The following is a 26,429-nucleotide window of genomic DNA, read 5'->3' as shown; positions in this document are numbered from 1 at the left end:
TTACTGCTCCAACCACAAAAACAAAAATTTAATCTCATACAAGAAATACAAATCCCTGAAGCAAGAGGGGTTTCCTCCCCTTGCACAACCTGGGCCTTGGAAGGACATAGAATGACACTCTGAGAAAGGAAGGTGCTCATTGCCTTCAGCAAGCAAACATAAGGAAATCTCACTTGATCCATGATTTTGGAGTTGTGCTTTGCCAACACCATGGGCATCGAGTCAGGAAGGCTGGTGAATTTGAGGGTGTCTGGGTGCTGACGATACTTCTTGTCACTCAGGATCTCACTCGCCCTCTTGTTCTTCTCAGCATCCAGTGATCCAATTGGGGACCAGCCAATGCCCCTCAGCCACTGCAGGTCAGACTTGTACACGTTCTGGAAGAGCAGGAAAGGAAACAAAGCAACTTAGCAAATTCCTCACTCCAAGCAACCTCATCCCCTACCATGCAAAGTGGAGCATTTTTCATTGGGTCAAACCACCAGCTTGTGCCAGAAAAGTGACTCTGGGTAAGTTCAGCTCCCAGAAACCTGTCTGATGCTATCAAGCAATCCACAAATCTCCTCCCTCTACCTTCTTGATATTGTCAGCAAAGACCTACCCCATTTCTCAGTCAGCAATTAGCAGACATTGGAGGAGCCTTTTACACCATCTCCTAAGGCACTACACACCTATCTCAGCTGCACAATTTCTTGCCTTTGCCAACGCATGGTTATGCAGAAGACAAAGATTTTAATTCCCTTGACCTTCCCTTGCCACACAGACTGCCTCAAACAGTAGAATAGACAACCCAAGGCTGTCACTCATCCCAAACCTTACTAATGCTTCACCCTTTTCCACATTGCACCCCATTACTGCTCCAACCACTAAAAAAAGAGTGTTTTCTCTCAAACAAGGAACAAAAACTCCCTGGGGCTAGAGGGATTTCCTCCCCTTGCACAACCTGGGCCTTGGAAGGACATAGAATGACACTCTGAGAAAGGAAGGTGCTCATTGCCTTCAGCAAGCAAACATAAGGAAATCTCACTTGGTTCATGATTTCAGAGTTGTGCTTTGCCAACACCATGGGCATCGAGTCAGGAAGGCTGGTGAATTTGAGGGTGTCTGGGTGCTGACGATACTTCTTGTCACTCAGGATCTCACTCGCCCTCTTGTTCTTCTCAGCATCCAGTGATCCAATTGGGGACCAGCCAATGCCCCTCAGCCACTGCAGGTCAGACTTGTACACGTTCTGGAAGAGCAGGAAAGGAAACAAAGCAACTTAGCAAATTCCTCACTCCAAGCAACCTCATCTCCTACCACATCTCTCTACCAAATGGAACATGATTCCCTGTGTCAACCCACTGGACACCAGCACTGAGACTCCCATGAAGATCAGTGCCCCAGACCTGGCTCCCCACTCCTGCAACAGCACAAGTACCTGCCAAAGAATTCACTACTCTCCCTCTCCATCTTCTCTGTATCCCCAGCATAGACCTTCCCTATTTAACATTCTGCAAGTGGCAGAGGCATGGGAGGCGCTTTACATCACCCAAGACCCTCTGTGCCATGTACCACTGCACCCAGAGGTTGCCACTGCCACTGCTGGTCCTCCAAAGCAAATATTTCACTCTTCTGCCCTTCCCCTGTCTTACTGTACTTAAGGTCCTAGTCACAACTCTCCCCATAAAATGTTCATGGCAAGAAAGGATTCCTCTGTGGCCATGAAGCATGACCCCACAAAAACACCATCGCTGACTATCCATGTCAAGAAGTGCCACAACACAATCTCTGTCCCTCACAATCAGCCAAGAATTATTATCCCCACAAGGACCTCTTCCAACAGAGGAAAGAACAGAAGAGAGACTTGTGGTTGCAACAGAAACAAAGCAACTTAGCAACCTCCTCACTCCAAGCAACCTCATCTCCTACCACAGGGAGCACCAATTAATGGAGCATGTTCCACTGAGTCAATCCACCAGCCACCCATTCAGTGGCTGCACCCACTACATATGATTTTCATCTGCAGCCAGGACCTGCCAATCCTAGTTTCTCCAGAAAACGAGGATTTCAATCTGTTGCCCTTCCCCTGACATACAGACCCCTCCTCCAACAGTAGAAAGAACATGGGACAGACAACCCAAGCAGTGTTTGTCTTTCCCAGCTGCTGGTTCTCCATAAGAAAAAACTTGACTCCATTGCCCTTTCCCTGCCACACAGACCCCTCCTTCAAAACTAGAACAGAATACCGGACAGACAACCCAAGGCTGTCACTCAGCCACTAAAGAACAACTCACATCACTCTGAAGGTCATACACTGTCTTGGCATGGACAACATCGTTCTGGTCCGGCAGGCAGGTCCAGCGGTGCAGAGGGTGCCGGTAATCGGCATCGCTGACCAGCTCCTGGCATTTCTTGGCCAACACCACTCCCAGCATGTCCACAGGGCTGCTGAACCTTGTCTTGGATTTCTCAAAGTCCTTCTTGTACTCCCTGTCACTCTGGATCTTGGCCACGTGCATTGACCACATCATCTTGGGGTCATCCTCAATGTTCCTGGCTCCAATGTGGTGGCCCAGCTGTTTTCTGTATGCGGTTTTGTATTTGTACTAATTGAACACAGAAACAGAACAATAGAAACAACAATTACCACTTCTTTCCAAGCTGCCACTTCAGTTTCGCTGTTGTTGATACAGTAGTTAATCTTTTTGAATCTAACATATGTTAACTCACTTCTGGTTTTGCCCGAAGTTTTTAGCATATGTTATAACATCCAGGAGATACTATGGGATTCTTCATAGCTAAATACTATCATCTTTATATTATTGTATTTAATTTAATTAGCTGTGCACCATTAAGAATTATACAAGCTTTGAGGTGGGCAGCAACACCACGGTATTAAAATTTTACATATCTCCTCCTGTTAAATAGAAACTATTTTTCTCCAAGATTATGTGCCCCCTCTGTTCCCCACTCTGATGTTCCCTCTGCAAGACCCACCTCACTAGCTATGTCTCGGGATGCCTTGGCTGTCTGGAGAGGGATGGCATCAGGAGGGAGGTCGTAGCCTTTCTTCTTCAGCTCTTCATATCCTACCTTGTAACGTTTCTGTTAGAGAAGGATTCAAAGGAATTCATGAAGATGAAAGTCTCTAAGAGAGTTTTTCAGTGCTACAACTTTCCACCTCCAACTATTGAAAAGAAAGCATGGGTTTCACACAGTTTACTTAATTAAATTAAACTCCATGCCTTGCTATTAATGACAGGTATTTTGTACCCTTGGATATTAAATATTTTAATATTACAATTTAAATGTTTCCTGATTATTTTATTGAAGATCAAAATTTTGTTTTAGCAAATATATTAATCTGAATTATTCCCAGAGCTTTCTGTAGAGGTGAATAATACAACCCTGTGGTTCTCTATACCCAGTTTCAAATGCAAACTTACATCACTTGTGTTAACCAAGTTTGATTTAGCCAACAAAATTTCAGGTGTATCAGGCATGATGTGAATCTTAGTCTTGTCCTTGTTCCAAGCTTCCTTGTAGAGTATCTGAAAAAGACACAAACAAAAACCTGGTCTGATCCGAGATTCACCTGCACAGCAGTAATTTCAGTTCAATTTTCTCTAAATTAGCAAAGAAAAATATACTAAGCAGAATTAGGGATGTAAACAAAATAAGATAGCAAAATTAAATAATACAATGACTTCTTACTGAAATACAACCTTTTTTCTTCTTTACATCCATGTAATGCCAAGGAAACAGCATTGAAACAATATATTTACATACTGCTTACTAGAGGTCTTATTTGCAGTTATACTGAATAAATTATCAGTGCTCAAGATCTCCATATTATGAACAAGGCACAAAAAGCAGTGAGGCCCTGACTATAAACACCTGCTATCTGGATATTTTAAGTGCATGTTCTGAACCAGAGATTGTTTTTAAAATGTATATTATTTTATTCATTTATTGAATCCTCTTTCTCTAGAGGCAACTTACATCACTCCTATTTTTGGCATTAGATTTTGCCAAAACAACATCCATGGCATCCGGGATACTTGTGAACTTAATTGTGTCTGGGTGCTGCCTGTACTTCTTGTCACTCAGTATTTCAGAAGCTTTCTTGTTCTTTTCAGCTTCCAGAGACCCCAAAGGACTCCATCCAATGCCTCTGAGCCACTGTAGATCCGACTTATACAGGTTCTGTTGAGGGTGAAAATCAAAACCATAGCAGATTATTTCACTGTTCATTGATTAAACCCTACGAAAAGTCTAACTGGCTGTTTAGATCCAATATGATCTATACTGATATCAAAAGTGAGCCATCAAAGATGCTTTCCAATCAGTAACAATTATTTCACATGGGAATAAGTGAATTAAACCCAGAGGGAGCTTACATCACTCTGCAGCTCGTTGACCCTCTTTGCCTCGATGACATCGACCTGGTCTGGCAGACAAGTCCAGCGGTGCAGTATATGTTTGTAGTCCACATCACTGACCAGCTCCTGACACTTCTTGGCCAGAAGGAAGCCCAGCATATCCACAGGCATATTAAACTTGGTCTTCCACTTTTCAAAGTCTTTCTTGTACTCCCTCTCACTCTGCATTTTAGCTACTTGCATGGACCACAACATCTTGGGGTCATCCTGCAGGCTGCGGAACCCGATGTGATGTCCCTGCTGCTTGCGGTATCCTTCTTTGTACTTGAACTGCAATGGCAAAGGTGGCACCACTCAGACCACAGTGACAAACATGTAAGTGACAAAACACCAGTGTATTCCCTCATCTTAATGTTCCTCAAGAAATTACACCTGGAAGTGTCTAAGGCCAGATTGGGTGGGTCTTGGAGCAATCTGGGATAGTGGAGTGTGGCCCTGCCCACAGAAAGGGTGGAACTGAATAATCCTTGCTGTCCCTTTCAACCCAAACCATTTTGTGATTCTATAAATAAGCAACTTGTTATGGGCTCTCACGTAAAGTTTTAGCAGCCCCTTGACTAATGTGCATGACTTGGTGTCAGTGAATGCTCTCCCTGGGAAAGAAAGAGTCCTTGGAAAGGAAGGGAGTGTGGCAATAGGAATAGTCTCCTGTGCCCTCCGACTCAGAACTCCCTGATGATGACACACTGAAATATTTTGATGAATAACATCACCAATAACAAAAAATTATGAAATACAAAGATACTTATGCACGGGAAACATTTCCTAATGATCAATAATCTTCTTTATTATGCATCACCAATAACAAAAAATTATGAAATACAAAGATACTTATGCACGGGAAACATTTCCTAATGATCAATAAACTATCTTCTTTATTATATATGGTCTTAGCTTTAAGAGAATTAATAAATTCTCCATCCATAAAAATAAACAAATGCAGGAGTTGTATTTGTACCAATTTATGGTAACAAAAGTCCATGTGTCACCACATCTGTTTCAGAGTTGTATGAATGAGGATTTCTCTGGATATGCACTGGGCTCAGCTAATTGGACCAAATTTCCTGCTGCTCTGAAAATGAAGCAGCCCAAAGAGCAGAAAACTCCTCCCTTTTTATGACTAGCCATGAATGGACCAAACTTTGGACCTGGTAAGATGCCAGAGAAACCCTTGCTAAACTGGACAAAAACAGCTCAGGAAGGAGTTTTGTCAGTAAAGTTGGTTTTGACTCCAAGCCACATCTTAGCAGAGAGGTGTATCTCAAGTTACTGTGAGTCTAAGTTGTAACAACAACTTAGAGTGTGTGCGTCACATTGAGTTAAAATGCTGCTTACATCACTTGCAATGTCCCTTGAAGCTTTGGCAGCTTTCACTGACATGGCTTCAGGTGTGAGGTCATAGCCTTTCTTTATCATTTCCTCCCAGCCAAGCTTGTAGAGTTTCTAAAATTGAAAACAATATTAATTAAAACCAGTAATATGTATGTCACCTGCTATTTAGACACACTAATGATCCAAATTCTGGTCACCTCACAGGCTTCAGTTATGAGAGAAGGGCTGCTAGAATGGAAACTGAGAAATGGAAACTGATAAACAAGAAATGCTGGTCTTCCAAAGCTTAGCAGAGGGACTAAATAGTTTTTCACTATTCAGCAGCTTCCTACTATAGCTTATCTTGATTTGAAACATATCTGGAGAATTTGAAACACATACATTGAGATAACTGAACACTTTTTGATTGCCTTAACAAAATTTTAATAAGGTTTTCATGAAGCCATTTGACAGTCAAGTCAGTTTGTGCACAGTAGGTTTAAAGTACAGGCATTCTTAAGTCAAAGATTTGCCTCTGAGCAATGATGCAAAGCAAAACCTGAGTGTTTTCTACTGGCACAATTGTCACTTTCTCCTATCCAAACGCTGAGAGAAAAGCTGGAATCACTGCATCTACTTTTTCCCATAGGTTAGGTTAAAAATATACACAATTAGCTTGTAATTTTATAGTAAGGAATTTTTAACATGACTGAATTCTATGCAAAGCATGGAGTATGAACTATGTACTTCCAGACTTCAAAAGCATGACTTATATTTTCCACACATTATAATGCAATTTAGTATGTTAGTTTGCTAGCCTGAAGCTGGTACTTATTTTACTCTGAAAATATTACCCACATTAAATTCTTGCCTGTGTTCTAAATCTCCAGTAGATATTAACTTAAACTGTTGATAAGATGTGTCAAAATACTCGGCTGTAGTTTGTCTTGTTCTGTTTGGCCTGGAGAATATCTGGTGTGTCTGGCATCACATGGACCTGAGTTTTATCCTTCTCCCAGGCTTCAGTGTAAGCATGCTATGGACAGAAAGTCATATCAGATGTGTTAATATAAATGACAGGGTTTTCACCTTTCCATTTGAATATGGAAGAGTAAAAAGGCGAAGGTGCTGACTCTGATTTATTTTACTAATTAATGATCTAACCCAAAATCAGCTGAATTATTGTCCAGTCTTGCTTCTAATAAAACCAAACTATTAAGATTTTCAGGACCAGTCATTTCTATGAAAGAATGGGATGAATAGAGGTTGGAGAAAAATGAGAAAAGATTTCTTTAAGCAATGCTATTTCATTGAGAAAAAAAAAGATGAAAAAAGAGGAGCCTGTGACAGCTGTTTTTCCCAGGGGAGCGCTGCCACATAAAGGCGTGACAGAGATTTACAGAGTGGTTATTGGAATGGAAGAGAAGTGAATGCCTGCCTGGCTTTTCCCCTAAATACTCACTTTGTTCATGATGTTTGCATTCTGCTTTGCAAGGACCAGGTCCATGGCATCGTTCTGTTTGGTGAAGCGGAACATGCTGGGGTGCTGGCGGTACTTCCGATCGCTCGCAATCTCCGTGGCCTTCTTCGATTTCTCCACATCCAGAGAACCAATGGGACTCCAACCAATCCCCCTGAACCACTCCTTGTAATCCTGCTTGTACTCATTCTGCCAAACAGGACACAAAAGCAAGGCTGACGATGTACAAACAGCTCACACAGAATACAACAGTTATTTCCAAAATGCTGCTGTGATGGAAAAACAAAAGCCACAAAAAGAAGACAGCTCATAAAAAATAACCCTGTCCTTTCCAAACTGCAGCCACAATGCAAAAACAAAGTCACAAGAAGAAAACTTACATCACTTTGGATCTGATTCATGTTCCTGTACAGCTCCAGACTCATTGCGTCTGGCAGGAGCATGTACTGGTGGATCAGGCGCTTGTAGTTGGTGTTGGTGACACGGTCCTGGGCCTCCTTGGCTGCCACCACGCTGAGGGCATCAGAAGGGGTCTGGTAATGAGTCTTGCTCGCCTCATAGGCCTTCTTGTACTCCCTGTCTGACTGCATCTTGGCCACTTGCATGCAATGGACAAGTTTGGGATCATCCTGGAGGCTGCGGAAGCCGACAAGTTTCCCCTTGTCTTTCTCATACCCTAATTTGTATTTATACTGGAAGAGAACAGAAACAGAGACTTTGATTCATTTAGATTTGAAATTAAGGAAAAATTCTTCTTTATGAGGGTGGGGGGGCCCTGGCACAGGGTACCCAGAGAAGCTGTGGCTGCCCCTGGATTCCTGGAAGTGACCACGGGCAGTTGGAGCACCCTGGGATAGTGAAAGCTGTCCTTGCCCATTTTTTCTCCCAAGAACTTACATCACTGGCAATATCCCTGGAAGCTTTGGCAGCTTTGACAGGAATAGCATCAGCCTTGAGATCATATCCTTTCTTCCTAGTTTCTTCAAATGAAGATCTGTACATTTTCTGCAATAAGAAAAACAGACATCTTTTAAAAAAGCAAAACTTTACATGTTTTCCACATGCACAAGTATTGGTGAAAAGTTACATCTATGAGGACATCACCTTGAAAAATAAAAAGAGATAAAAATGTCTATTTCTGCCCACATTGCAGATGTGCATAATTACTAGCACTACTTTATTTAGCATATGCAGATTTAACAAGTGTTTAACAGAACCGGTCTATAATGTCATCTTTTACCAAAAATACAGGTGCTACCTACATTTTGAACTTTGTACAAAACTTTGTGCATGGGGAAATAAAGTAATCAATAATAAAATAATAAATACAGTAACAAACATGAATAGTACTCAACGTCTACTCTATTTTGTTAGCAACTGTCATATTTTAATGGTCTGCATTAAAGAACACTTCACAACCTGACTATAAACATGGCTTTTTCTTGGCAATTCTGGGTATCTAATTTTGGGAAAGGAAGCAGGGAAAAGGAAAATTAATAGGTTTTGTAAAATTACTACAGGTTAGCAAGGTGAGACTTTTGCATGTTCTCATCTCACTTATTCCTAATCAAAAAACAAGAGCAAGGTCACAGCCTTACAAACAATACTCACTTCACTTAAATTGAATGCATTTGCTTTTGCTAAAGCAATCTGTGGAATATCTGGGGTGATGTGGATTTTCTTTTTGTCTTCTTCCCAGGCTTGTTTGTACTTGTGCTGGAAGGATTAAAATAAATTAGAGACCTCAACATCTGTTGTTATTATTAAATAAAACAATTTAAAATACTATTTTCCACTTGACATCCAAACTGCCTTGACAATGATGTGTTACTACCACCAGAGCAACATTTATCTTTTTATTTTAGCACTTAAAGCACATTCATTAGCTACAAAATAAAATCATGTTTTCTAAAGCTCTGCATACAATAGGATTGACTATTAAATCAGATGTACATTGTTGCCCACTTCTGAAATGAATTCTGATGAGCACTTTCTTACCTCATCCATGATTTTGGCATTATTTAAAGCCAAGACCATGTTCATGGAATCCATAGGAACAGAGTACTTCAGCTTGTCTGGATGCTGGCGATATTTCTTCTCACTCAAAATTTCCATGGCTTTTTTGTTCTTCTCAGCTTCCAGGGAGCCCAGTGGGAGCCACCCAACACCCTTCATAGTTTCGTCATACTCTGCTTTGTATTGATTCTGCAGGCAGAAAGTAGATAAAAACCAGTATGAAGCATAACATAGCTATAAATTTGGAAGTACAAGATAAAATGTATTAAGGAAAAGTGAAGCTTTTCCTGTCTTGGTCTGCACATAACTATTGCTCACTATTGCTCCTGAAGAGCCTGCTGGAGTAAATATTCATAAAATTGCTTATTTCTAAGCTCAAATTCATTAATGAAATATTTCAGAGTCTAGGAAAGACAAAGCTGCTGTAATTGTTGAAAAACTTGTATAATTTACTATATTTTCATAGACACCTGGCCTAATTCCACTAACAAAATAATACTATTTATCTTACGATGTTTTTTCATAAACTAAGCATCTTTGTATTCACAATGCAGAGGCTGAAGAACTTCTTACTTACATCACTTTGTAACTGCATCATGTTTTTGGCCAATTCAATGCTCATAGCATCTGGCAGGACATTGTAGGTGTGGATTAAGTTCTTGTAGTTTGCATTTGTAGCCACTTCCTGAGCTTTCTTAGCTGCCACCACACTGACCATGTCAACTGGAGTGTGGAAGTTAGTCTTGGCCTTCTCATAACCCTTTTTGTACTCTCTGTCAGATTGCATCTTGGCCACCTGCATGAAGTGCACCAGCTTGGGGTCGTCCTCCAGGCTGCGGAAGCCGATGTGCTTCCCTTTGGCCTTCTCGTAGGCCAGTTTGTATTTATACTGAGAGCAGGAAAGAGAAAGAACAGCAAAAACCTCAATTAAAAAATGCAGTATTAAGCTCTGCTTTATCACTGAAAAAACAGATCACAAGATCTCAGGTTTAGTAATTTAATTTAAATAAAGTCATGGAGTGGTATCACACAACCAGACTCACATCGCTCGCAATATCCCTGGAGCTCTTGGCTGCTTTTATTGGAATCGCATCTGGCTGCAAGTCATAACCCTTCTTCTTGTCCTCCTCCCATCCAGCTTTGTAAAGTTTCTAAGTTGTGAAAGAGAACAGGTGTGATGAAGGCAGAACTCTGAAGTTAAACATTTTCAAAGAAGGCATTAAAATGACAGCGAGGCACTGGAGGCCCACCGTGAGCACAGCAACTCACATCACTCATGGTCATCTGGTTCACTTTGCACTGCAGGATTTCTGGGGTGTCTGGCATCACATGAATGCTGGTCTTCTCTTTGTTCCACTTGTCTGTGTACAGCCTCTGCAATTACAAAGGAATTGTTAGCACTGAAAAGGCACTGAACTCATAAAATAAGAGTCTGCTTTTGTTCTACTCATTTGCAATAAATAGTATTTCCTAGAAATATTATTGGCACCAGAAATAACCTTCACAGAGCTGCTGAGGAGCAACGTTATCTTCCTCCTTTCTTTGGTATTGTAAGAAATTTGCAAAGTATGTTTTGATAATTTTTAATATAATTAATGTTAATTAATAAATATTGAAGCTGGAAGTTTCCAATCTGTGTTCTTCCCTGCATTAATGGGAAGCAGAATTTATTTTCACAGACATTCTTTCTATGGAAAACAAGGAATAAAGACAGTTGTGTCCTGGATAACTAGAGACAAGTGTAAAGAACACCACTTTCCAGGATACTTGTACAAAACTGACAGGATTCCAGGTTTTCTGCAGTTCACTTATTGTGAATACGTCCTACAGAAAAAGGATTATCAAAGCATTATAAATCTGGAAAAGAAATCTTTAATCTTTAGAAACAGAAAACAAAAACTCCCTTAATTATGAACAGTCAGAGACTCACCATGATGTCTCAGTGCCCAGTCTTACTCAAGGAACTGCCCCACCCACTGGAAATTTTAATAATTCCAGTGGGAATGCACCTTGCCCCACAACTTTGCAAGACAAAGACCCAAACTTTGGGTCAATCCAGCAGCTCCCCACCTTGTTCATGGTCTTGGCATTTTGCTTTGCCAGCACTTGTTCCATGGCATCCATGGGGATGGAGAACTTGAGCTGGTCGGGATGCTGGCGGTATTTCTTCTCACTGAGAATCTCCGTGGCTTTCTTGGCCTTTTCTACATCCAGTGACTGAATTGGGACCCAGCCAACTCCTCTCAGCCAGTTATTGAAGTCAGATTTGTACAGATTCTATTCAAAAGTAAACAAGAAAAACACAGTGAGGCAAGAAAAATGAGTGTCTATACACATAAAACAGGTAAAGCCTTAAAACTTCCCCTGGACATTCTTTTGAGGGGCAATTTAGATTTAATTAAAATTTAAGTATAGATAAATACTGATAGAGGCAGTATTTAAGAGAAAAAATCACAGCAATTAAAATCTTGCTACAAAAAACTCATCAATTAGTAAAACATGCTCATTTGCTGGGAATATGCCACATATGGAGAGATATAAAAAAAGTCGTTACTTGCTAGGTAAGTTTCCTATAACTTAACAGGTGCACATAATTCTGATAATGTTTGGAAAATAAATGGTTCCAGACCAGCCACTTACATCCCCACCTACTGTTAATCCAATATAATATATATTGGATTATAGAAATTAATTTTTTAGCATTAAAACATTAATGATGCCATGAAGTCATGATGAGAACTAAAAATGGAGCTGATTCTTGGTGACATACATCACTCTGAAGCTGCATCACATTTTTGGAGAGCTCCAGGTTCACAGAATCAGGCAGGAGGGTGTAATTGTGAATTGGCTGCTTATAGCCAGTGTTTGTCACCACTTCCTGGGCTTTCTTGGCAGCTGTCACGCTGAACATATCCAGAGGAGTGTGATATTTGGTCTTGGTGACTTCATAATCCTTCTTGTATTCCCGATCCGATTGGATTTTGGCCACGTTCATGTAGTGAACAAGTTTGGGATCATCCTGCAGGCTCCGGAACCCGACCTGTTTGCCTTTGTCTTTCTCGTAGGATTCCTTGTACTTGTACTAGAGACAAAGGAAAAACAGCTTTACCCACTTGGGAAAGGGAAAACACACTTTGGATGGGTTTAGAACACTAAGTTTCAAAGTACTAATGCTGCAGTTCATTCTGGAACCTCATAAATGGTCTTTACGACAGCACAGGATTATTTAGGTCAAAAAAAGAAGAGGATTATTGGATTTTTCAGCTTGTCTTGACACCTGGTACATATCTCAACCCACACCTGCAGCTACAAGCCCTCCCTCACCACTGTCATTGATGCAGGCTTGTAACTCCCAGGGACATTCAGCTTTTAATTAAGACTATGATAATAATAAATTACAGAACAGCCTCACCAAACAATCCAATATCCCAATATTCAATTAGGGATGTTTGAGTCGCTTGTGACCTTTTGCTAAAGCAGGAGTACAGGTCTCCAGCACAGGTAAATAATAATAAATAATGAAATGCAGGAGGGGTAAGTGTTCTACTGGATTTAAATCCTACTTACATCACTTGCAATGTTCCGAGAAGCTTTAGCAGCAATAATTGGAATGGCATCTGGTTTCAGATCATAGCCTTTGGCAAGGGTTTTCTTCCAGTCTGCTTTGTAGTTAGCCTTGGAGGAAAAAAAGGGAAGAGTTTGCAGTGTCAGGAATAGCCATTCTAATAAAGAGTTTAAGCCCATGTTCTTATTATAGAAGATTTTTTTACAGGAATTAAAATACCCAGTTTTATCCATGTAATCTCAAGGAAAAAATGTTAACCTGTACACAAACTACAGTTCTATTATAATAAACAAATCTACTACAAAGATATCATGAATTTCACAAGCATTTTTACACTTTTTATTTAGAACAACTCTATCAGTGGCCTTTTTGGCCTTTCTTATGCAAAACCCTTTTTCACTAGACTGAACCTTCATAAATTTTTTCCTGTTAGCTTCGAATTCAGCCTCTGTGCTCCAAAGGAACTAGAGAAAGCAGCCTGGCTGATTTTTTTAATCAGTCCAGCCAGCCTATTAAAATTCCAAGGCTATTAAGGGAGATGTTGGTTTTTATCTCATTCCTGGAAAGCTGACAGTGCCACCAAAAAATTTAACATCACAAAGGCAATAAAACTGATACCATCAGTGGAGAGCTTCATGGTGTTGAAATTCAAAATGTACTCACATCACTGATGTTGTAGGCATTAACTCTAGCCTGGATGAACTGGGGCACATCAGGAGGGAGGTGGTACTTGTGAATAATTTCTTCCCCTTTGGATTTATACAGTATCTGCAAAGAAAAATAAAGGAAAATATTTAGCAGCCCAATTTATAGACTGTGAATTGAAAAACTATTTTAAAAAATCTGATTTCCAGGGGATGTTCTGCTGGAATAAAATTGTAAATACATACAGACACCTACACAATTATTTCAGGAGTGCTCTTAAAGTGGAGGATGAAGTGAAGGTGGGCACAGGGCAGAAATTGGGAAAGTCAGAGTGTTTCCAAAGTTTACTTACATCACTCAGCTGTTTGCTGTTGATCTCTGCTTGTTTCTGTACTGGAGAGTCAGTCACTGAAGTGAATTTAGTTTGATCAGGATGCTTTTTGTAGGTGTACTGAAAGAAGATTAAAAAACATTTGTAGAAAACACATATAATATAAAGTATTTTCCAAGTATTGTTAAAACAAATAAAATTATTAATAAATTAAGTACTTTTAAAGTATTAATTTGAAAAAATATTGATTTAAGCAGGTGAATGCTTGAGGTTCATTCTTCATTTTGGTACTACTGCTCTCATTTTATGGGTTTTCTTGTTATAAGAAGGATTGTGCTATATCTGTTTTGATCACTAGATGTCACAAAAGGCCCTAAAATAGAGATGAAGATTTTTATTTTTCCTTTAAAGTCACATATGGCAATGAGGCCAAACTCAGAATCATTGATGCTACCAGGGATCACTCAGTTAATTATTCTGTGGTGAACAACTGCTGCCCTGTACTCACATCTTTACATTGCTCCAACTTCTTGATTGCTTCATACTCTTGAGTTATGGTCTGAGGGAAGTAGCACTTTGTCTTTTCCTCCTCATAATCTGCTTTGTAATTTTTCTAGGAACAAGAGCAACACTCAGTAAGGAACCACAAGTGAGCTTTGTCTGAACTGCCAGAGTGATGGGGAAAACAGAACGATTGCCACACTTACATCACTTTTCATAGCTTCAACCTTCATGCAGTGGATTTGATGTGGGTCCTCAAAGCTGCCCAAGTAGTGCCCCAGAATATTCTTCTGATATGCATCTTTATATTTAACCTGCCAAAATAACCATGAGTTGAGAGGCAAAAGGAATCAAGGGGGTAAGTACTGAAGGATAAGCCCCAAGTGAAATACCTACATCACTAAAGTTCTTCAGAGCAGCATCAGTCTGGAACTTGGGTGTCTCACAGTAATTCATCTTGTTTCCTCTGGACTGTTCATAGGCTTCTTTGTATAATTTCTGCAAATCAAAATATACCAGATCATGCAGGAGACTTCACTGCAAGTCACCCCCACCATGTTAAAAATGACAAGAGTGAAACAGAGAAACGGTTCCAAAAAAAAGCTTTCCCACAGGACTGAGAAACAGATGGCACTGTTTGCTCAATGGTCTTTAAAAATAACTTTTTTTAGTTTTGTAAGGGAAGACAGAAAGGTCTGTCTAATGATTTTTGGACTTCTAACACTGAGAAACATTCAATCTCTTTTCATACAAATAAAAGAGGAATTGAGAATACTGTTACAGTGAATAACCAGAATATAATATAAAAATATTATATAAAAGCACCACATTTATTATTATTATTAGCTGAAATTCCTTAACACAATAAGGGAAGAACTGTCCTTTTGTGATTCATTATCCACAAGGATCTAAATGAACTATCCACAAATTAACTATCCATGTACCACTGCTGTTGCTACACCCATCTGTGGAGAATTCATTCTTTACCTGAATTGTTCTGGTGCTATCTCATTACAAATATGGGTCTACAAAACAAAAAATACTACAAAGGAGAAGTCTTGTGAAGGAATGGTGAGTGTGGTTTCTGGTACAAGACTGAAAATGATGTAGCTGCACACTGATAATACTCACATCACTCAGAATATTTCCTGCAGTTTTTAATTGCTTCAGCAATGGGTTCTCTGTAGCAGGGAGCACATTATAATCTGCAATAGCTTTCTTCTTCTCATAGTCTGCTCTGTATTTGAACTTGGAAGAATAAAAATAAAAAATGAGGTTTTAAAAATCACTATTGAAAGCCAAATGCTCACTAACCTGTGTGATTGCCCAGAGCAGCTGTGGCTGCCCTATGCCTGGAAATGTTCAAGGCCAGGCTGGACAGGACTTGGAGCTCCCTGGACAGGGGAAGGTGTCCCTGCCCATGGCAGGGTGGCACTGGGTGGTCTTTAAGGTCCCTTCCCACCCAAACCATCCTGTGATATGAATCTATTCTATGATATAATCTTCAGCTTTCCGTGAAAAATGCCCCTGTTATTTAGCTTATGGTGGCAAACGACCATGAACGGTCTTGCCAAAAGAATTTCAGCACAAACTTGTGTGAGTTCAGAGCTGCTCCCAAGCTGAGCAGGTGGCACTCAGCTCCCTCACCTTGCTGACGTTTTCTGAAGCTCGTTTGTTGGCTTCATATTCTGGAGTTTCAGTCTGCATGAAGTAGATTTGGTCTTTCATGTTTTCAAAGTCTTCCTGGTATTTCCTCTGTTAGGAAGAGACAGACAGAAAACAACACATTAATTACATTTAATTGTAAATTAGACACCTACAACAGTGATTATTTAGGAAATAAGCAATGCCACAAATGGAGGTTCAGTATTTTCCAAATGAACATAAATAGGGATAAAGCTGTTGAAGATTTTCTGCAGGATTCACTCACCATACTTAGATTTTCTGCATTCATTTTTGCAACTGCCACATCATAGCACGGAGTTTGACTCCACTTGCCTTTGACTTTGTTTTTATAGTCCTCATGGTAAATAACCTATAAGGAAACAAAACAATAAAATTGAATCTCCAAGACACAGCTCCATTTTCACCTGACAGATTCATTTTCCAAAGCTGTCTTTTTAAAGCTGCTTCATAATTGATGCCTGCCTTATAACTATTTTAGCACTTATGGTCAAAAATACCTTAAATATGATTTGGCCAAACCATTTCAGTGTTATTTCTCTTAGTAGCTTCCCTGACCTAAAAAGGATAAACAAATCATCTCTAACATATTCCTTCAGTTCTGTTTTCTCCCTGGCCACATAATATCAGGATACTGCCCATTAAATCAGAATTTACTGGGATTGCTGCTGGAACTGGTTATAAGCAAACCCCTTTAATTACCTGGTATTTATGATTTCTATTATTTATTCAAGCTCACAGAAATCAAGGATTAAAAGTTTAAAGAGTTTTTCTAACAACAAAACACCTGCCTGAGTTTTGACTCAGGTGTTCCAGGGACATTTTCAGCCACAGTTTCATTACTTTCCATAAAAAATAAAACTCCTCCAATACTTTTTTAACATTGCTGAAGAACACGGGTGCCAATTTTTTTTTTTAATTCTATATTTTATAGTTTTGGAAATACCTACAAAGCTTATTATTCTATTCATTTCAAAGAATTATGGTACTGATCCTTTTTTTTTACATGTTATAAAATTGTCTCAATGACAATTTAGCTTTTAAGCTATGGAAATACAAGATTAAAGAATTTTTCTCTAAATTAATTATTTTACCTTACAAAGAGGTTCAGTGCAATTTTCTTAGTGGTTTCTCCACCATGAGTGAATACTGCAATTCTCTAATCTTAAAATGTAGAAAATTTACAGTATACAATAAAATAGAATTTAAAAAAATAATTAAATTATGAACGGAGTTAAAACACTATTTCCTAGATTATACAACTTGGTGCCAATGTCTCCAGCAAAAATTGATCTTCCTGTGTGTTATTCCTTTTCCTTTGGTCCCTTTTTGCCTCTCCCTTCAGGAGTGGAGTTTGGACAGAGGTTCTACTCACATCACTCAGCTGTCGTGTCACTTTCTTGGCTTGTTCCACATCAGGGGGGTCTGGCAGAGAGGTGAATTTTGCTTTCCTTTCATCGTGCCCCTTTTTGTAGACAATCTGAAAGGATGGAAGAAACAAATATTTATTTGGGGATCACAGCATTGAACTCTGCTTCCACCACATTAATAAAAGGAGTTCTGCCCACAGCCCCTGCAGCAGGAATTCTTTATTCTGTGTATTACCAGGGAACTTCTGAACCTCTGCAAAATTCACTGAAATCTTCACGTGAGAGCTGCAATCCCCTGTTGAAGAGTTCTGTGTATCTAAATATCAGCAAATCCCAGTCCCACCAATCCCTGACTTTTGTTATCACTGTTTTGGGCACATTTGCAGACCCACAAGAGTGAACTGGACTTGGAGGCAGCCCTGAGAGCTTCTGCATTTGGGGAGTTACTCTCCTTGCTGATTTAACAAATTAATTATTTCATTCACTCCTAACCCAGCATCAAATTACCAATGGATTTAAACTCCAATATGCTCTACTTTGTACTCTAGTATCAAATACATATTTTTCTATGAAGTACCACTACTGTCAGAGCTTCCTTAACACACTATTATTTTCTGTTCCACTGTGAAGCTTTTATATCCAATCAAAGTCTGTGGCACATCCCAGGTTACACCATAACCCAACAGCCTTTGGTACCCACATGCAAATCCCTGCTTTGATACTCACATCACTCAGAGTCTTCTGAGCCTGTGCCACCCTTCTGAGCTCTGGACTGTCATTGTAGGGATAAAACAATGTTTTGTCTGCATCCCAGTCTTCAGTATAGAGTTTCTACAAGAAACATGCCAGAATGCTCATTATTAATTTATTTCTGGCTCTGAAAGCTCAATTTACTTCAGCTGCTTAGGTCTGTGGGTAGCTTTTCTCACCTTGCTGAACATTGCTGTGTTTTTTATTGCATTCACAAGCTCTGGAGCATCAGGGGGAAGCAGGTACTTGTCCTTATTCTCCTCCCAGTTCTGTTTATATAATACCTGGAAGGAAAGATCAGCAAGTTAGTCACTCTATCATTTAAAAAATATTTACTTCTGTGAATAAACTACCTGCTTTAAAGATTTTTTAATCAAAGTCTCAGAGCAGTAACATCTGAAGAGAGCAACTGGAAATATTTAACATTATATTTATATTTGCCTTACCAACTTCTCTGCTATCCTACCAGTGCTTCTAAACTGTTGTATAAATATTGCTTTAGCACCCTGAGCTCCAAACTTTGTTCTTGTCAGTAACCTCAGGATCCAGCAGTGTTGGGAAGTCAGCAGTCACTCACCTTGCTCACTTGCTGTGACACTTTCTTTGCGTGTTCTATATCCATGGCCTTTTCATCCACGTGGCAAATGGTTCTGGCAACTTCCCCAGCCATGCGGTATTTAACCTGGAGCACAACAAACCTCATTGATTCCACAGCAAAACTGACTGATTTTTTTAAAAACCCCAGAATAATGACATTTTCACCCTCCATATAAACACCCAGAACCTGGCTGAACCTAGAAATGCACTTGTTACCCACCTCACTGAGCTGGTCCTGCACTTTCTTGATCCTCCGGATTTCTGGGGTATCGACTGTGGAAGCATATGGCTTTCCTTTTTCTTTTCTAAATTTTTCCTTGTACTTGTTCTGGAAGAAAACAATGACAAAAATAATTAAGACATATCCCCGAGATCTGGCAGAACTTTATTAGCAATTATTGCCATATTTGTCTGGTTAGGACAGGAATTTTGGACAGATTATTCAAAGATATAAACTAAAATTAAACAACTATTACTTTAGCCAACTGAGTTTTTTCCATCTGACACAACAGGAAAAAAAATCCATCTCTAACTTGGATCACCTCTAATTTATTATATTCTCCCCATGAGCTTAGTATTGATAAACCCAGATATTTCCAATATAAATACCAAACAACCCCTGTAAAATATTTTTAAAGCTGGTGTTCCTCAAGAAATAAGAGACATGGGACAACCTACCTCACTGAATAAGTCCTTCATTTTATTGCTGTGTTCCAGGTAAGGTGTCAGAAACTTGGATGGGTCCACTTTTGTCCGGATTGTCTTCTTCCTGATGGGAGGAGCTGCATCCTCCCCAGAGGGCTGGGTGTGCTCAGCTGTGTAGGTGGTAGTTGTGGTGGTGGTCTCAGGGACTGAGTAGTCTGTGGTGATGGTCTCAGTGATCTCTGTGACCACCTGGAGATTAAAACATTCAATAATTACTTGTTTTATATCTGTAGAAGTTCATTAGGATAGGAGTTTTCACTGCCCTGAGCTGGGTGTGCTCAGCTGTGTAGGTGCTTGTGGTGGTCTCAGGGACTGAGCAGTCTGTGCTAATGGTCTCAGTGACCACCTGGGGGCCAAAAAATTTCAATAATCACTTGTTTTGTAGCTGCAAAAGTCCATTAGGATGCGTGTTTTTCACCCCCCTGAGGTGGTGAAAGGGTGCTCTGCTGTCATCCAGATCCACATGGAGACAGAAAATCAGAGACACTTTTCCTACTGGGATTACCATTGTGCTCCCTATATATCACCCACCCTAAAAAAACCCATAAGGATTGAATTATCTGGCTGGTTCCTGCATCAAACTCATGGAATTATTCTCCAGAGGGTCTGGGGGAGTGGGGCTCCAGCTGCCTCTGCTCTACATGCATTAATTTCCAATCAATTTAAATGCTTTATACATTTGCTTATCAACATAGTCATGCTGCAAGCAGTAATTTTAATATAAGGATTATAATGAAAAGCATCTAAAAATAAATAGCACAACTAAAAAAGGTGCTCCAAAACCACCCAAATAAGTGTCAGGTTTTCTTTTGTATCAATTAGCTTTATAAAAAATTGTCTTTATAAAGGAATTCATGAAGGTCAGAGTTCTGAGAGCTATTTGCATCAATGAGACAGAGCTGAAAATGCACCAAGAATTAATAACTTCTGCATAAGCCCATGCATAAAGAATATTTCATGATAACACAGCAGAGAGTTGGGTTATAGCTGTTTCAGTGGTAGAATTTCAAATTATGGCAATCACTCCTTGGTGACCCAAATATTTGTTACCAGTGACACAATGAAAAATCTGCAAAACTGTAATTTTTCAGTGAAATTACACAAGGTGAAGGGAACAGAACTGATACATGTAAACTGATCTTAGATCGTCACACAGCAGGGACTTGAAGCAAAAATAAATTATTAAGCAGCAATTGTTCGCTGCTATTTGTGTGTTTAACATGGAAAATTAAACCTCAGAATACAAAAGGCTGCTAATTTAGTGTTTCATGTTAATGACATGCATTTATGTGCTACATGCAGCATGACAGGGACCTTTACCTCGTGTGGCTCACCCTCCTCAATAACTGTCTCCTCAATGTAGTACTTTGAAAAAAAAAAGAGAAAAAACATCATTGTTAGGCCAGATCAGCAAACTGTAGCTTCTGTGAAGCTGTTTTAAAACACATTTCTTGAGATACAGGATTTTAGTTCACAGGTGCTTATGGAGTCATTTGGTAACTCTGAATATCTGTTCAAATTTTGCATTAAGGACTGGATTTTTATTCCATACATTCCCCAACTAATAATCATCCAAATAATTAATGAAATAGTGGTATCTAATTTTACCCACAAGAGGGAAGATATTGATGACCACATTAAAAGAATCAGCATTTAAACCTCAGGATTTTCCTGGTTTTTATTTGGTGACACTCATGACTTTTGTCCTCAGGGTTGCTCCTACAAGGACAGCAATAATTTCTGGCTGCTGGTTAAACTTTGTTGCTGATCACAACTCTGAGCCTGCTGATTTTCCACCCATTTTACTGCCCATTATTCCCCCATAATTTATAATCTCATAAACTTGGGGATAAAACTACAATGAGAGGTATCCCTAAAGCAGATCAGGTACACAACCTTCACTGGTCTCCCCTTGTCCAGCAGCTGTGATCTCATTATAAAAATTAATGAGGTTCATCAGCCATAGATTGCTCTTGATAACTCAATGTTCACTTCTCCACATGACCTTCATGTCTTTCGTGTGTTTAAAAATAGCTTCTCAAAGGATTTGATCCACAGCCTTCCCAAAGAGGAAAGGGAAGGTTTGAGGTTGACCAGCCTGTAGCTCTCTGGATCTTCCTTCTTGCCTTTCTTGAAGACCAAATCCAGCTGAACATTGCCCATGGATGTAGGAATGGAGTTTGTAATGTTTTAAATATTTACGTTCCTCCCAAGTTGTCTGCTCCTGCTTCCACCTTCAGTATGTTTCTCCTTTTTTTGTCATTTTCCTCAGTCAGGAGCTCTGTGTTGCTCCACTCCACCCTTCTGCCGTTTGATTTCTGCACTTTGGGCTGAGCTGTGTGCTCAGGGAAGATCATGCTGGAGGATCACCCAACGACCCTGGCTGCCTTTGGTGTTTCCCACAGGATTTTCCTCTAGCATCCCCAATTCTGCTATTCCAAAGTCCGGGATAATTCCATTTATTTTGCTCACTGCGCCCTGTATCTTCAGCTCCATTGTCCCATGGTCACTGCAGCCCTTGATCTTTGCATTTTCCACCAGTTCTGGCTTGTTTGTGAGCACCACATCCAAAGGAACATCTTTTCCAGCCGGGACAACAGAGCTGGAAAAGGATCTGGAGCCCCAGAGGGCTGAGGGAGCTGGGAACGGGCTCAGCCTGGAGAAAAGGAGGCTCAGGGGGCCCTTCTGGCTCTGCACAATTCCTGACAGGACGTGCAGCCAGATCGGGCTTTGCTCCCAGGGAATAATCGACAGGACAATGGGGAACAGCCTCAGGTTGTGCCAGAGGAGGTTTTTGTTGAATTATTATTTTTTCAAATTTATTTCCCGCCCGCCACTTCCCGGCGGCGGCCGCGCGGTGGCGCCGTCCCGCGGAAATGGCGGCGGCGTTGAGGGGGCGCCGGGCCCTGCGCCTCCCGCACCTGCCCCGCTCAGAAATGACGGCAAAAAGCTTTTAAAAACACTGCTGCAGGATCGGCACCCGCTGTCTGCGGGGTGTGCTTCACCTGCACTAAGAGAAAATGGGAAAATGCGGGTTTCATGCTGGAAAATTTCCTCCAAGCGGTAACTGCTTGGGGTCACTTGTCACAATTGCGGGAACGGAAAATCTTTTGAACCTAAAAAAATTGTCATTAAAATGTAAGCCCCTTTCTGAGAGCTCTTCCTCAAAGTTAGTTCAAGGGACCAAGCCATACTTCCCAAGGGTGACATACTGGGCTGTTCTGAGGTGATTTCCATGCTGGACCCACCTTCAACAACACCTTCCACAAACCTCCAACAAAACCTTTCACAAAACCTTCCTCAAACTTTCTACAAAACCTTTCACAAACTTCCTACAAAATCTTCCACAAAAAACCTCCCGCAAACTTTCTACAAAACCTTCTAAAAATCCTCTGCAAAAACTTCCACAAGCTTTCCACAAAACCTTCCGCAAACCCCCCTGCAAAATCTTCCACCAACTTTCTACAAAACCTTCTGAAAAACCTCAAGTAACTCAGCAGCAAAGGTTTGTAGCACTCACTGTGGATTTTTGCACATCCCAAGACAGCTACAACATCAAGTAATGACAGCTACAACATCAAGTAATGGCTCATAATTCCAGAGAAAGTTAAAAAATAGCATTTTTAAATCCTTGGCGATGCCTCAGCCACTCAATATTCAACGATCATGTCCTTCTCTTTCAGAAGATGAATTTCTGATAGGTCTAACATCTTGGATTGATACAGGAATTAGGAAAATTCTGGAAAGGCTTAAAAAGGTACCAGATGCTGTTGTTCCTGTTTTATTTAGCATCTCACCAAGAGTATCCCAAGGGAAGTGGCTAAAGCAGTGCCTCCTCAGCCCAAGGGATGTGGTTACAGCAAGGTGGTAAAATGAAAATTAAAAACAAAGGATGGAATGGGGCTGTGTGAACAAAAAGCCCAAAATACCATAACTCCTGCTGGAATAAATAAACAATGAGAGCAAATAAATATCCATTACAGAGAGCACACAATGCACAGGAAACATAAAGGCAATTACAAGTAACGTGGGAATAAGGAATTTAATGAAGGGTTGGTATCATTGTAGCTACGAAGTAAAATGTCTTTAAAATCAACTTCATGAGTGCTAACACCTATTTTGCAAAATGCATTTAACTACTCAGACTGGCAAATCATTTGGCTTTACTTCGTTCACTATTTGAAAGAGATAAAGCTGGCGATGCCCTCACACCACCTGAAATCAACAGCCCACTGAAGACGGTGTGGTGGCAATGAGTTGTAGGATGTTTGTATTTATAATCTTCTTCTTTTCCTCAAACACTGAGTGATTTTTTTACAAGACTTTGTGTATTTCATATCACTTAACATCAATTTCAGAGTAGTAGCGATGCAACAAGTAAGATCACTCTGTTAATTTCATGTACTGTTTCAATTACAAAGTTGTTGTTCCCGTGGCTCTAGCTGTGGGTTGCCCAGTTCCTGGGGAATTTTTTGTTCAGTTTCCTGAGTTTAAATGACCTACTGGCAAATTAATGGAGATAGAACTACAGAATCACAGAATGCCCTGGGCTGGAAGGGACCTTAAAGATCCTCTATTCCACCCCCTGCCATGGGCAGGGACACCTCCCACTATCCCAGATTTCTCCAGCCTGGCCTTGGACACTGCCAGGGATCCAGGGACAGCCGCAGATTCTCTGGGCAGCCTCATGCCACAGCCTCCCCACCTCCACAGGGAAGGATTTCTTCCCGATGCCTAATTTAAATCTACCCACTGTCAGTTTAAAATGCTCCCCCCTTGTCCTGTCACTTAAGCCTGGCTCCATCTCTGCGATGGCTCAGGCTAAATTGGTTTGTGGTCCCCTGGTGGCACAAAGCTGCTGCATTTCTGCAGAGGCAGGGCTAGAAAGGGGCTTCCAAAGCCATCTTCTCCAGCATGGATTGGGTGACAGAGGGCAAGCCAGCAGGGAAAAGCGCTGGCCCAGTGCATCTATAATTACGCAGGGAGTAATCAGAAAACCTCGCACTGTGAGTGTGGGATGGTTCCAGTCCTTGTTTAAACTGAGAAACTATGACAGGAACCAGGAGACTTTGCTCCTCCGACAGCAACTGTTGTTGTTGTTGTTGTTCTAGTGATGAAACCATTTAATAGATACCTAATCATCTCTAATCTTCTGAGAGCAAACATCAACTTCTGCTCCTGAGCAGCATCTCAGTAAGGTGATTAATGTATTCAGTCACAAGGCAGGAAACAAACATTTCTACTCTCACATTTTCTTCTTACCTCCACAACTTCCTCATATTCTTCTTCCTCCATTCTGAGGGTTTGCTTCTGTCTCTCCCCCACTCACTGGTCACAGCAGGTGAAAATGTGAATAAACAGTATTAGCCCATGACTGAAAGTACCGTGAGAAGTCAAGCTCATAAAGCTCATAAAGTATTTGGGGTCATGGTTAGTGACTAGTCAGACCCTAAATAAAGTTGGGATATGGCATTACTTGGACTGTTATGGAAAAATACTGGATTGAGTGTCAAACATACTGATATAAATTACAATTCTGGACAAATACCTCATTCCAGTTATAGCACCAACTCTGGATCAAATGAAAATAAAATAAAAGAGATAAAGAAGAGATCTCATGAAACATGATGTGATATTTTCATTACCACAGAATTATTTGAAGCATTTTTCTTTACTCTGTGACTGTACTATTTCATTATATCATTCAAGCTCCTGTTTGAGTGGGAGATTTATATTCTACTACATTCATTCATAAGAAAGAGCATAATGTAGAAAAGTATTTTAAATTTTTTTTTAAGTGACCTTAGGTTAATGAGGCAATTTCTGTCTTCCCAGCATCAGCCTACAGAGATGCTCGGGGGTTGTTTTTTTTTAAGCTCTTGTGGGCTTTTTCTCTCTGTTTCTTCAGACCTGGAAAAGATGAAAATCCATAGAGTTGGCTGAAGTACAAAGCACAGATTAGTGTCAGACCCTTTGAACTAATTAATTAACACACTGATTTTGCTGTGAGGCAAAGCTACAATTTTCCACCAGAGTCTGCAGCCCTGTTTCTAATGTTGGGAGGGGATGAGGCTTTGGAACAGCTGCTCCTGAGTCCAGGGATATTTGCCGTGTAAACTAATCCTGCCAACTGATGGGGCACTTGGGTTGAGCTGGCTAAACTGCAATTCCTTCTGAGGCAAGGGAAGTCAAGTCATGCAGGTTAAATATAGGAACACGGAATACTGGCCCTTTTTAGTCCCAACAGGCTGAGAAAAATGGCCAAAAAATTAATTGGGAAAACCAGGTTGTATTCTATTAAAATAAATTAAGAATAGCTCAGATAACGAGGGACAAGTCACATGAAGCAGTAGGCAGAGCTGGCTGAGTAAACTCAAGAGGTGGGATTTGCTTATAAACACAACTTCTCCAACCTGTCACTGTTACAACCTTCAGCCACACTTCCAAACCCCATTCCAGGTCTTTTCCTCCTCCTCCAGCCCACAGCCAGTTATTCAGACAGAAAAACTGACTTCCATGGGCAAAGAACAACAAGCATTCCCAAAAAACTACAGAGTGGCAAAACAGCTCAAGATCCTCTTGTAAGGAAAAGAAGTGAATTGCATTTAAAATGTCCTTACCAGCGACATCCAGTAAATATCCTTTGGAGCAAAGGCTCTCCAGTCTTCCCTCCTGAGCAGCACTGGGTGAGAGCGAGGGGCTTTGGTGGCTCTGGGTGACGTGTGTGGCCCACGCAGCCAATCTGGCTCCAGCCCGCTCGAGTTTCAGCCCTAAATATACTTGGTGACCCCGAGGGAGGGCACCTGTTCTCAGCAGCATCAGGGAGAGGGAGCTGGGCACCTCCGTGCTCCTCAGGGAACCCAGAACACACCAGAGCTGCGCTGGAGCTCACCAGGGCTCGGTGGGATGGAGCCCCAGGCAAAACCAAGGGGGTGCTCCAATGGAATAAACATAATTAGCAGAATTGGTAATAACACTGAATTTCAGTTGATGGAGGCAATTTCATTCCTATGATGTGCCTGAATAAACACCACGCAAATTCAAGAAGCTC

At 40.6% G+C, this 26,429-nt stretch overlaps 1 protein-coding gene across 1 annotated transcript; it reads right to left on the bottom strand.

Moving 5' to 3' along the window:
• Positions 1 to 26,109, bottom strand: LOC120497330 (nebulin-like). Its single transcript, XM_039698674.1, has 39 exons — positions 25,999 to 26,109; positions 25,181 to 25,288; positions 24,641 to 24,706; positions 20,699 to 20,743; positions 19,352 to 19,567; positions 18,894 to 19,001; positions 18,654 to 18,758; positions 18,256 to 18,360; positions 18,053 to 18,157; positions 17,332 to 17,436; positions 16,204 to 16,308; positions 15,921 to 16,028; positions 15,405 to 15,521; positions 14,670 to 14,771; positions 14,480 to 14,587; positions 14,281 to 14,385; positions 13,794 to 13,892; positions 13,460 to 13,564; positions 12,799 to 12,906; positions 12,002 to 12,313; positions 11,302 to 11,508; positions 10,501 to 10,605; positions 10,275 to 10,382; positions 9,809 to 10,120; positions 9,214 to 9,420; positions 8,827 to 8,931; positions 8,113 to 8,220; positions 7,596 to 7,907; positions 7,198 to 7,404; positions 6,669 to 6,771; positions 5,760 to 5,869; positions 4,383 to 4,694; positions 3,985 to 4,188; positions 3,429 to 3,533; positions 2,980 to 3,087; positions 2,277 to 2,588; positions 1,028 to 1,231; positions 174 to 377; positions 1 to 6 (listed from the first exon to the last, which is right to left on the bottom strand). Exons 3-39 carry the CDS (start codon positions 24,671 to 24,673, stop codon positions 1 to 3), a joined length of 5,430 nt encoding a protein of 1,809 aa, XP_039554608.1. The 5' UTR covers positions 24,674 to 24,706; positions 25,181 to 25,288; positions 25,999 to 26,109.
• Positions 26,110 to 26,429: the final 320 nt, after the last annotated feature.

Source organism: Passer montanus, unplaced genomic scaffold (assembly GCF_014805655.1).
Source record: "Passer montanus isolate IOZ18808 unplaced genomic scaffold, ASM1480565v1 scaffold128, whole genome shotgun sequence".
In the NCBI taxonomy this organism is placed as follows: domain Eukaryota; kingdom Metazoa; phylum Chordata; class Aves; order Passeriformes; family Passeridae; genus Passer; species Passer montanus.
This window is presented reverse-complemented; position numbering and strand designations above follow the sequence as displayed.

What these genes read in the sequence shown, in the direction of transcription:
- LOC120497330 (XM_039698674.1), bottom strand. Translation starts at nt 24,673, where the DNA reads ATGGAGGAAGAAGAATATGAGGAAGTTGTGGAG. An exon ending in ATGCCAAAATCATGGATGAG is followed by an intron (nt 8,932 to 9,213) that starts GTAAGAAAGTGC and finishes TAATCCTTCCAG; the next exon opens with CACAAGTACAAACAAGCCTG. An exon ending in ACTCTGAAATCATGAACCAA is followed by an intron (nt 378 to 1,027) that starts GTGAGATTTCCT and finishes CTGCTCTTCCAG; the next exon opens with AACGTGTACAAGTCTGACCT.